This window comes from Carassius gibelio, chromosome B3 (genome assembly GCF_023724105.1).
Source record: "Carassius gibelio isolate Cgi1373 ecotype wild population from Czech Republic chromosome B3, carGib1.2-hapl.c, whole genome shotgun sequence".
NCBI lineage: Eukaryota > Metazoa > Chordata > Actinopteri > Cypriniformes > Cyprinidae > Carassius > Carassius gibelio.
Window position 1 is genome coordinate 753,038 of NC_068398.1, and position 12,629 is coordinate 765,666.

Sequence of the window (12,629 nt, forward strand, 5' to 3'; positions counted from 1 at the left end):
CTTAGAACGATGCACACAAAGAACACCAGATAGCCAAGGGGCAGAGCAGGTGGTACGAGCTGGCCTGGAAGACAAGGGGCAGACAGTGTCTAAACAAGATGTGAGATTTGAGCAGAAATATCAGTAGCACTGTTAATATCAAGAGATGATAATTGTTCAGGCGACGGAAGCAAGGCAAGTTTATTTATATAGCACATTTCGTACACAAAGTTGTTTTGATCAAAATAATGAGAAGATCTCACTCAAAGCTGAGCATCAACCAAATTAACTGCCTTTCAAACTCTCCAACTCAGATGTTCACTCCACTCTGTGTAAGTTGAACGCACAGAAGGCAGTTGGCTCTGACGGAATACATGGTCGTGTGCTTAAAGCCTGTTCGGAGCAGCTGGCTGAGGTCTTCACAGACATTTTCAATCTGTCTCTGGCCCAAACAACTGTCTCCACCAGCTCCACCATTATGCCAGTACCAAAGCACTCCACTGCCTCAGTCCCTAACAACTTCAGTCCTGTTGCCCTCACCCCCATCATCGCCAAGCACTTTTAGAAACTGGCTGCATCCCACTTAAAATCCTGTCTCCCTGCTACACTAGACCCGTCAGCTACAGTAGCCGTCAGCTACAGTATCGCATCTGACAGTGCACTATAGAGTTCCACTCATCCTCTACCATAGGAGAGGAAGAATTGTATAAACTTGTTAAATCATCTAAACCAACAACATATATGTTAGATCCCTCTTCTGACTATTATTAATTCCTCATTGTCATTTGGATATGTCCCCAAAACCTTAAAACTGGCTGTTATTAAGCCTCTCATCAAAAACCACAACTTAACCCCAAATAACTAGTTAAATATAGACCAATCTCGAATCTCCCTTTTCTGTCCAAGATACTAGAAAAGGTGGTATCCTCACAATAGGGGTGTAATGGTACGCAAAAATCAGGGTTCGGTACGTACCTTGGTTTTAAAGTCACGGTTCAGTTCATTTTTGGTACAGTATGGGAAAGAAATTCAAACATTAAACTGCAGGTTGTTTATTACTTTAAACTTTTTTTTAACAATTTGTCTTTTTTTTAAACACTTAAAAAAATATGATAAAATATATGTATAATAAAAAATGAATAAGAAATAAAATAACGCTGCAAAGTTCTCCACTAAATAAAATACTCTGTCTCAAACCAACATCACAAAATAAAATATAATGAAAAATATAAATAAATAACTATATGATTACAGTGCAGCATTACCAATCCCAGCTTGTAGGCCTGCTCATATTTAAAAAAAATATATATATAACTTTTCAAAAGTGTAAAGTGCAGCAAGATTTCGTTATTGGGTTGGCCCAATCGGAATTAAGAGCAAAGATCTGTTTAAATGCAGACGGGAGCTGCGTTTGAATTACGGTATTTTTTTTCCTAGTTGTAGTGATGTTCACACTCACGTGATGCCTTTTGAAAACTTTAGAATCAGCTGCAGGGCGGGATTTGCGCTGAACGCGGAGACTTCCACCACTTAATATGTTCGTGTGGAAACACAAAAATGTACCTATGTTCAGCATAAAAAAATATTACATTCAGTCATTCGGTGCACACATGCACCGTACCGAAAGCCCTGTACCGAAACGGTCCGGTATGAATACACATACCGTTACACCCCTACCTCACAATTATATTCCTTCTTAGAGAAAAATGGTATATGTGAGGATTTCCAGTCAGAATTTAGACCGTATCATAGTACTGAGACTGCTCTCCTTAGAGTTACAAATGGCCTGCTGTTATCATCTGATTGTGGTTGTATCTCTCTATTAGTTTTATTGGATTTTAGTGCTGCGTTTGACACAATTGACCACAATATTCTTTTGCATAGACTTGAACACTTTGTTGGCATTAATGGAAGTGCATTAGCATGATTTAAATCAGTTCGTAGCAGTGAATGAAGATGTATCATATCGATAACAAGTGCAGTATGGAGTACCTCAAGGCTCAATACTAGGGCCGCTACTCTTCACGCTTTACATGCTACCCTTGGTATTCATCAGGAAACATGGTGTTAGCTTTCACTGTTATGCTGATGATACTCTATATTTCGTCAAATACTCTTCGCATTATTGACACTGTTTTCTTAATGAATGTTGTTCAGTTGCTTTGACGCAATGTATTTTGTTTAAAGCGCTATATAAATAAAGGTGACTTGACTTGACTTATTCCAATTTGCCTATCGGTCAACAGAGGACACCATCTCACCGGTATTTGACTCTGCCATCACCCACCTGGACAGTCAAAACACACATGTGAGAATGCTGTTAATTGATTTCAGTTCTGCATTTAAAATGTAATAAATTAAATTAGTTTTTTTTGGCACAAATATAATTTATTTTGAAGCAGTCTCATCAGTACTCTATCAGGTATTACTTTAATCAGCACATTTTTTATATTTCCCTTAAGTTGATTGCCGTTATACCTTTTTTACTTTATGAAGGACAATATTTCCCGAAACTGATTAAATGAACATTACGTCGAATTCTTACATGTGATCAATACATTACTTTAGAATAATAAGATATTATATGGTTGTTATTATTAAAATAAAATCAACAAACTCCATCTGTCCACATGCATAAATGTTATTTAGATATGAAATGTTGGAAATATACAATGATACTTTTAATTATGCAATTAAACCACCAGTAAGTGATGGCAAGTCACTTTGTTAATGAGTGAATCATTGATTCAACCAATCATTTAAACGGCTGATTCATTAAATAAATGAAGCAAGTAACTCACTGAATCATTGACTCAAACAATTGACTCAAAAATCAAACATTTAGAAATGAAAGATTTGTGTGTTGCTCAGAGATGCGCGACTGTTCTGCTGTGGCTGTGCTTAGAACTATTTTTGTTTAGCAAAAACAATCCATAATGTGTCTAAAATGCAAGTCAGTTATATTATTGATTTTATTCAACGTTAGTTTAATAAACAAGTATCACATTTGCAATGGAGCTGAAAGTCAGGAAAACATCACTCCTGGTCGTGTAATGTTGGATATATTAACGTTTTATAGAACATTTCGATTTTTTTCCCTACTGCAGTATTGTTCATGTTTGTTTCTTTGTGTGTGCTGTTGCGCTTATAGTGTTGATTTTCTCCGTGTGTCAGACCGGCTGCACGAGCTTTAAATGACTGGATCTTAATATGGTCAATACATCATCGGTAAATAGTCACTGTTAACACTGAAGGTAATAAAATCAGAATAATTTTCACCAAAGTTTCGGTGCTGCTCTAGTTATTGTTTGTTATTAAAATTTTGATCAGGTTACTTGACCAGTCAGGCAAGTAAAATTCTCTTTCACTTGCCCCTTTACAAATTGAGAGTGGTCCACTTTACAAATCTGGGACAAAAGTGGACAAGCGCTAATGTGGAGCCCTAATCCTGCATTGCTCTGTTCATAACGTTCATATAATCCCTACACTACATTCCTATTTATATTCGGTATATACTCTGCTCAATACTGTATATAGCAGCTCCACTGCACATTCTGTAAATTATACCTTCACTTACTCTTACTCTTCACTTACATGTATATAAAACACTACATCCTTGCACTTCTGGTTAGTTGCTAACTGCATTTCATTATCTCTGTACTTGTATTCTGCATAATGACAATAAAGTTGAATCTAATCACACCAAGATTCCGGACTTGATTTTTAGTTGTTTGACCCCAAGAGTCAAAGTATGCATTCACCTTGAGAATGTCATCTTTGTTTTCAAATGCAATGACTTCAGTTTTTTCCTTGTTTAACTGAAGAAAGTTCTGGTACATCCAACTATTAATTTCATCAATGTATTGGCAGAGGGAGTCAATGGGACTGTAGTCATTTGGAGATAAGGCTAGGTAAATATGGGTATCATCAGAATTGCTTTGATAGGCAATTTGGTTCTTTCTCATTATTTGACTTAGTGGAAGCATATACAGGCTAAACAAGAGCGGTGCAAGAATTGAGCCTTGTGGGACTCCGCATGTCATGGACGTCCACTTAGACTTATGCTCTCCTAGACTCACATAATAGCCTCTCCCTTCTAAGTATGACGTGAACCATTTGAGTACCATCCCAGAAAGCCAGGTATCCATTTGAGTTTAAGTATTTGTTCAGCTGATTAAAAACTACCTTTTCTGTAATTTTGCCAATAATGAAAGATTAGATATTGGTCTAAAATTACTCAAAATGGTGTTATCAAGATTGCTCTTTTTCAGGAGGGGCTTAACAACTGCTGTTTTCAGGGAGTTTGGATATGTCCCAGAAAGAAGTGAGGCATTCACCACTTCTAAAAGATCTGCTTCTAAACAGTTTAGCATACTTTTGAAAAAATATGTGGGAAATGTGTCAAGATAGCAGGTTGACAATTTTAGGTGCTGCACAATGTCTTCCAGAATTTTGCTATCATTTGCTACAAAAATAGACATAGTATCTTTTTGATATTGTGGCTGAATCTGTCTGACCTCTGCATTACTTGAGGATGTGCTAATCGTCTTCCTGATATTGATGATCTTCTCAGAAAAGAAGGAAGCAAACTCATTGCATTTGCTGTCTGAGAGCATTTCACTGGAAATCTGACTTGGGGTGGGGGGGGGGGGGTGGGGGTTGTCAGTCTCTCAACAGTGGCAAAAAGAGTATAAGTGTTATTTAAGTTACTGCTTATAAGGTTTGAGAAGAAATTCTGTCTAGCTGTGGCTACTTTCACATTAAAAGCATTTAGGCTGTCTTCATAGATGCTATAGAGAATTTCAAGTTTCATTTTCCTCCACATCCGCTCTGCTTTTCTGCATTGTCCTTTCATAGTCTGAACTGCTGTTGATCTTCTCCAAACTGATTTCTGTCTGTTTGTTTTCTTACTGACTATTATTGGAGCAATATCATCAATAACATTCTTAACTTTTGAGTTGAAGGAATAAAGGAGAACATCAACAAAGTCTGCAGAAATGCTTGGTGTTAAAGATATAGCCTCCATAAATTGTACACTTGTGTTCTCGTTAATGCATCTCCTTCTGACAGAGACCGATCTAGATTCAGTGGTAGCAGAGATCAATATATCAAAGAAAATACAGAAGTGATCAGATTGTTCTACGTCCTTAATAACAATGGATGAAATGTTTAGACCCCTACTGATGATTAGATCCAGAGTGTGTCCACCTTTGTGTGTGGGTCCATGCACATGCTGAATCAGGTCAAAAGTGTTTAGAATCGTTATCATTTCTTTTGTAGTTTTGTTTTCTGAATTATCTATATGAATATTAAAATCCCTTGCAATTGCAAAACAGTTTAACATTTCTGCGACCTCTTCAACAAAGGCTTGAGAGTATTTTGGAGGCCTGTAGATAATAATAAACAGAATGCGTGGAGCACCTTTCAGCACAATCCCTAGATATTCGAAAGACAAGTACTGACCAAATGACATTTGCTTGCATTGATAGACATCTTTAAATAGAGCAGCTACACCCCCACCTCTCCTAACAGTCCTGCAGACACTCATGTAAGTGAAGTTAGGAGGGGCTGCTTCATTTAGGATTGTTGCACTGCAGCTGTCTTCTAGCCATGTTTCATTTAGAAACATAAAATCCAGATTGTTTGTGGTTATAAAGTCATTGATTAGAAATGATTTATTTTTAAGTGAGCGAATGTTTAAAGATGCTAACTTGATAGCAGTGATTTGTGTCTTTACATCAATCTTAGTTTGATCCATAATAGGCCGCAGATTAGATGAGCTTGCCCTTCGGTTTGAGAAGGCCGTAAACTTTCTAGCACATGATAAAACTGAAATAGAGAAAGCTACAGGCACACTGGGTTCCCGCTTGTTCTGTAAACATCTGTGAATGTTGCTGCTATATAACGGGGACCCGACATGTATCACTGAGAGCTGCTGTCAGTTGTTTTTGGTTCACCCTCAGCAGATGAAGGGTTCAGCTGGGATAGTGTCCGTCTGCAGTGCTTGTGTTGAGAGTTATCAGTGTCCTTGTGGGATATGTCAACCACATGATGGCTCGGACCAGGTGTGTGTGTGCTGAATGGATTGACACACTCTGCTGCAGGATGATGGAGGCAGGGGTTAAAGCAAAAAAACAATCCTGAGCCTGAACTTTTTACCGGCATGCTTTGACTGTGACAACTTTAACATTTGAAAGGATACTATGGCAAAGTTATTGCTTTCTTTATTCAAACTGATTTTCTTTTCATGAATATATGATTGACCTGAAGAATGAAAGCTGTATCATACACTTGGAAAATTATGAGCTACATAATCGCTTATCGACACTAGGGGTGTGACAATACACTTAGCTAATGAGATGAGATCAAGTACATATACTTGATTCACTAGAATGTGACAATATTTTAATACCGTTTTTAAAAAGGTTTCAAAAAAATGTTTGTCTTTTTATTACAAAAAGTAAAACAATGCACTTGTATTTAGAAATATTTTAACTAATCTAGGGCTTTTTTTTGGTAACAAACAGACTTAAGTGAAAACCAGGCTTTAGTATGACTATTTATATATAAACTAACAATGAGGCAATAATAATTGGCTCAAATAAAACATCAAAACCAAGAAATTACAAGATTGTATTGAACAACACTGTTATATATATATATATATATATATATATATATATTATAATATATATATATATATATATATATATATATATATATATATATATATATACATATATACACACATTTTTAGGAGTGCATGTCTTTCACACTTTCAGTCTGTTTTTCTTAATTAGTAAAATAAAATTTTATAGGAGTTGAATCATGTAGACAACAGTTAAGTAAAAATATAAAAATTAAATATCTCATAAATATAGCAAAATGCTCCTCTTTATAGTTATTTTTCTAGCTGACTGATGATCGACACCGAAATGTTACTGAGGTTAATATTACGTAGCAATGTTAACAAGCTTTACACGTTTTCCGCAGTTTGAATGTGTTGAAAGTACTGTAGAATCTCTTATAAAATAGCCTACCTTTTGATGTTAATTCATGTTCATTATGTACTCTAGTAGTAAAGAGCAAGGTATGATAGGTTCACGTGCTGCTTGAACTGAGGCACTACTCGCGATCGCGCCTGCCGCATTAGGGGCCGTTCACATGTCGCGTCTTTGGCACGTTCAAGTTCGTTATTTCAAATGTAGCGGTATGCATGCGTGCTCATAATGGAAGCGACGCGCCCATTTTTTTTCCAGGCTCGCCCGCACCGCATCGAGTTAAAAACATTTAAACTTTTCAAAATCCCGCAAGCACACCGCAGGTCATGTGACAAAAACCAACCAATCCGCTTCATTCTTTCCAGTACCAAAGTTGAAAGCTCAGCCAAGATGAAGGAACAGCTGATCATAGCTGTATGTGGATAGCCATTTTTAAATAAATTTAGTAACAGAGCTGCTGCAAGCGATTTTTAGTGCTGCAAATCCATTTATCCTTTGCTGAAATTTACGTGTCTTCATGGAGAGAGCAGGTCATGGGTGCTTAGCAACGGCAGACGCCTCGGGAGCGCAAGAGCCCGAGCGCTTTGAAAAGGAGAAAGCGGCGCGCCTAGCGTTTTCCACGCGTTTTAAGTCGCCATATGTGAACGGCCCCTTAAAGAGCACCAAAACTGTATTTATAGTTTGAATTTTGTTATGAATTTGGAATAATTTTAAAGCTGATACTTTGTAAATTAAAAAGTAACAAAGCACAAAGCGATTACTGGACGGCAAGTGCACTTCAAATAATTAAGTTAATGCATTAACAGAACACAGCACGGACTAAGATCTTTTTAAGAAGAAGCCTTATGATTATAAATGAGAACTGTTAACGATATTGCCAATATCCACACAGATGACAGCTTTACCTGTTGTAGTTTGTTCAAGTTATGAACGAAATAGACGCTGTTTTTCTGCACTTTCTCTTCAAGTCTCCATCATTTCTCTCTCTCGCGCGTTTATCAGATGTGTGTCAGCGCTTCTGCTCGGCAGATGAGGACTGTTTAAAACTATTTTTCCCACTAAAACTTCAGCAGTGAACACACACTGTGAGCACACACCCGGAGCAGTGTTCATCATTTATGCTGCGGCGCCCGGGGAGCAGTTCAAGGACACCTAAGTCGTGGTATTGAAGGTGGAGAGAGAACAGTACATGCACTCCCCCCACCCACAATTCCTGCCGGCCCGACGCTCGAACTCACAACCTTTCGATTGGGAGTCCGACTCTCTAACCATTAGGCCACGACTTCATTCATGGCAGATGTTTCGTTTGGGTTTACATCCCGACCGCTAGATGGCAGTCTTCATCTCTGAATGACAGTAAGAGTACTAGCATTAGGGCACGCCACTAATGTTAGCATTCATATTGCTATTCGCTGCTAGTAATTGAGGATGAAAGTATTGTCCCATTTCCTGGTTTGGTGTACAAAGCTGAAGTGTGCTATCATCATTTGTGCTTTTGTGGTAACTTCCACTGTGGGTCCGTTGCAATGGCGCTGCCTTGGTCCCGCCGCGTCCCGTGTGAAGAGGGTCTTGCACAGGGCGGGTCGAGATGGGCGGTAGGGGCGCTCTTAGCTCTTTTTGGGGGTGTTTTGTGCAGTTGGGGCGGTGCTCGTGTCGTGGTTTTGGCGATTCCACGCAGAACAAATACAAAATTCAAAACCTGTGAAACCCAAGTAGAAAGGTTCGACATCTGTATTTATTTTATTGTTTTATAATTGTTTTCTTTTTAGGAATCCTGTAAGAACTTGTTTACTGATATTGAGCAGATGTAATGTCTTGTTCAGATCAAAATGTTATGACATTATACATCACAATTCTAAACTAAATTTATATATATAGTCTTTTTATAAAATACATTTTAATGCGTATTATACATTTAACTAAAGGATCTTGCAAGCACTTTAATTTGATTATCATCATCATCTGTTTGATTACGTCTTTAATTGATTTCCTTTATATTTCTGCCAAATGTACATAAACTGAGTCACCACTGATAAGCTACTACAAAATATTGTAGAAACTTCATTTTCTGTAAAGTTGCTTGTCAACAATTTGTATTGTAAAAAGCGCTATACAAATAAACTTGAATTGTGTTGACCGTTGCTGACAGTATCGCAATGTATCGCAACATATCGTATCGTAACCCCAGTATCGGGATACGCATCATATCGACAGATTCTTGGCAATACACAGCACTAATGTATATATATTTACACAAACACATACACAGAAAACAAGTAGACAGAATAGAAAAAAGACCATAGAAAGCTAGTGTTTTGTAGAGGATTTTGTTCTTTTCGTTTTTTAAATACAAGCAGTAAGAAAATGAACAGAGTAAAAGTGATAGAGGGACAAGTATTTTTTTTTTCATAAAAAGAAAACAAACAGATAAAATAGAATTAGAACAGAGAGAGCTAGACTTATTTTAATTTGATTGTTTCTTTATTTCTTTATACAGTACGTCCCTGAAACTTTCCATGAATGAGGTATATTGATCTACAAATTATGATTTTTTAAACATCATAGGCACAAATTCCATGTTTGTGTAGGAAGAAAGTTAAAATGTGTTTGTTCAACAAAATTGTCTAACATAATTTTTTTTTTGCAAAAAAATACCCAGTTCACAGGAAGTGTCCTGAAGTATTATAATGATATTTGGATTGCTGTCCGAGGAATGGCCCGAACCTAGAGTAACCCCCCCCCCCCCCCATATAAAAGTGTAATATGAACTCTAAGTGGAGGAGATGGGGGGGATGCTGATAAACCTTCAATGGATAGAGGTAAGTCAGCTGTATTTATACCCTAGTGTTGATTGTCTTAAGTGTGCTCCACCTGTGCTAATTAGGCTAAGTATCTGACGCGCTCCTCCCAAACCTTGTTAATAAAATATCATAAAGAATAAACACCAACCTGTTAGTTCTTCAGTATCTTCAGTGTGTTTGATTCTGCAGGGTTCTGGATCTCCCATCTCCTCTACACATATCTCAATGAAGCTTTGATGCTCGTCTTCACTTGTAAACGGATGGGAATATTCCAGCTGAATTTCTGTGGAAGCAGCAGATTTACCATAATCAACAAGAAATCAAGAAGCAATCAAGAAGTGTTGTCTCTTTTAATAAAGTGATATAATGATTCACAAAGAGTGTAAAGCACATCAGATTAAACTGCTCATTCAGTAACACTGCTCTCACATGTGTGCTAATGCACATAATCCATGTATTTCTAAATAACAGTGGGAATGAACAATGAAAGCATAAACAGAAATCTGCTGACACCCATCGTCATTAACAGCTACAGGTAAATAACTACACTAGAGTTATTTACTGTATCGTTCTTAATGTTTCTACTGTTTATCAGCCCTTTTTCATCGAGCAGGGTATTCCTGCACAATCGGAGGCTGCAGTTTTAGGACCCCGGTTCTGTTGAGCTTAGGAGTGCAATGGCCAATCAGAGGCGTTCAGATGAGTCCTCGCTGATAGTCACTCATTTCACAGAGATTATAACAACAGTCTTGTCTTTTTGACAGTGCTTAACCTATCACAAGATAGATCAAAGTTAATCATAATGTCACTTTCTGTTTGCTATGTTATATAAAATGATTGTGTAACTATTAAACATTACAGATTTTTTTTTTTCAATAAAATTGTAATCACGTTAAAATCAAATTCAGTCTTATTAAACATATTTTATTGTTCCCCATAGACATGTCGATCAAGTTTCTAGTCCCAACTGCGGTCGATAAATATTTATTTATCAAGCCTCGTTTTGTTTTTCTGTAGATGGGGCTTATGGAGTACTCATTAAAACATTTCACCCCATAATAATCTTAACAGGATCTGTGTCTTATTGGCTTTAATTGAGGACATTCTTCAGAAATATCAAAAGACACAAACCTTTTTGTTCCTCAGTATCTTCATGTTTGATGTTGAATGCTTCTGCAATCCTGATGTCTTCACTCTCCTCTTTAATAAACGACATCTTTATGTCACGTGTATCTAAAGAGAGAAGAAAACGGAACTGATTGTTGGATTGTGGAAAACAGTTCGCTTTCACTGAAACACTTGAAATGTTTAAAACACAAACCTTTCTTCAGTCGAATTACAAGCTCCAAGTCTGGTTTGCAGCGCTGCCTTATGACGTCACACAGACGTTCCCAAATAAAAGTCCCGTTCACGCGCTCAAATCAAACACACACACGAATAATAAAACACATAATCAGGGGTGTTCAGAGATTAATTTCTCCACTATATTTGTTTTACTAAACGTTGGCCAATGTTAAACTCCAGTAAGAGTTTGAAACACACAAGGATTCTGAACACTAATGTTTGTGTGCAAAGACCATTTAAGGAGCCAGAAACTATTTACTTTTATTTGTTTATTTATTTATTTGTAAGGAGCTTGATCACAAAAAAGGTTTGTCAATCTTTTTACAGACAGAAAAAAAGACACACACATATATGCAATCCTAAAATGCACTATAACCTTTACATGTAAACTTAATTTGACCGTCTTTAAAGTCAAGTCACCTTTGTTTATTTAGCGCTTTAAACACAATACATGGTATCAAAGCAACTGAACAGCATTCATTAGGAAAACATTGTGTCAATAATGAAAATGATAGTTAAAGGCAGTTCATCATTGAATTCAGTGATGTCATCTCTGTTCAGTTTAAATAGTGTCTGTGCATTTATTTGCAATCAAGTCAACGATATCGCTGTAGATGAAGTGTCCCCTTCAGCCACCCTCAGTGAGTTAGGATTAAGCCCTAACCCTAGCCCTAATAGGACATTTATGTTGTGGATGGATTGTACATGCCTTTGTTGGGAAGGTCAGCAGTTACCACACTTCAAATGGTAGCTAGGCTGGATGTTGTCGGCTTAATCTACAAAGAAAAAGTGAAAAAAGAGTTTCCAAAACTCTTCAGTGGATTAAGCAAACTGAAGAGTGAGAACAGCATTGTGCTAATGTCAGGGAATCAACATTACCTGTTCCCAATCACTCTTGATCCCAATCGCTGGAGTACTGATCACCTGCACCTGCACTTAATAACCCTCCTCAGTATAAAACCATCACCACATCAATACTTCTGCATCTCAAGGCAGTGTTATTAGTCCAGTTTTATTTAATGTTATGATCAATGATATTTTTATGAATCTAGATAGAAGGATTGGGTCAGCTCTGTATGCAGATGATGGGGCCATATGGGTAAGAGGACGAGATGCCATAAGGGTGAGAAGTAAAATCAAGGAAGCAATAGGAGAGGTAGAACAATGGTCGTATAATTGGGGATTTAAGCTTTCTACAAGTAAGTCTTGTCATATGATATTTACCAGGAAGAAAGGGATAGATAAACAGAAGCTACAGTTATATGGCCACAATATGGAAACAGTAGATCATTTTAAATATCTTGGTATTTGGTTAGATCAAAAGGGAACATGGAAAACACACATTGAAAAGGTGGAATCAAAATGCAAGAAAGTCATAAATTTAATGAGAGCGGTAGTGGGGAAAGATTGGGGAGCAAATAAACAATCATTAATGTATATTTATAGGGCTCTAATGAGGGCAACAATTGATTATGGATGTTATGTTTATGGAGCAACAGCTAAA

The 12,629-nt window shown here is 37.1% G+C and overlaps 1 protein-coding gene across 1 annotated transcript in view; it reads right to left on the reverse strand.

Moving 5' to 3' along the window:
* LOC127952166 (zinc finger protein OZF-like) overlaps nt 1–11,151 on the reverse strand; it is a 28,491-nt gene extending 17,340 nt beyond the window's left edge. Inside the window, exons 1-3 of the mRNA XM_052550529.1 lie at nt 11,103–11,151; nt 10,913–11,014; nt 9,930–10,064 (exon numbers count right to left, since the gene is read on the reverse strand). Of these exons, the coding sequence (XP_052406489.1) occupies nt 9,930–10,064; nt 10,913–10,997 (220 nt within the window). The 5' untranslated portion in view covers nt 10,998–11,014; nt 11,103–11,151. The remainder of the gene's footprint in view (nt 1–9,929; nt 10,065–10,912; nt 11,015–11,102) is intronic.
* Between the last annotated feature and the right edge of the window lie 1,478 nt (nt 11,152–12,629).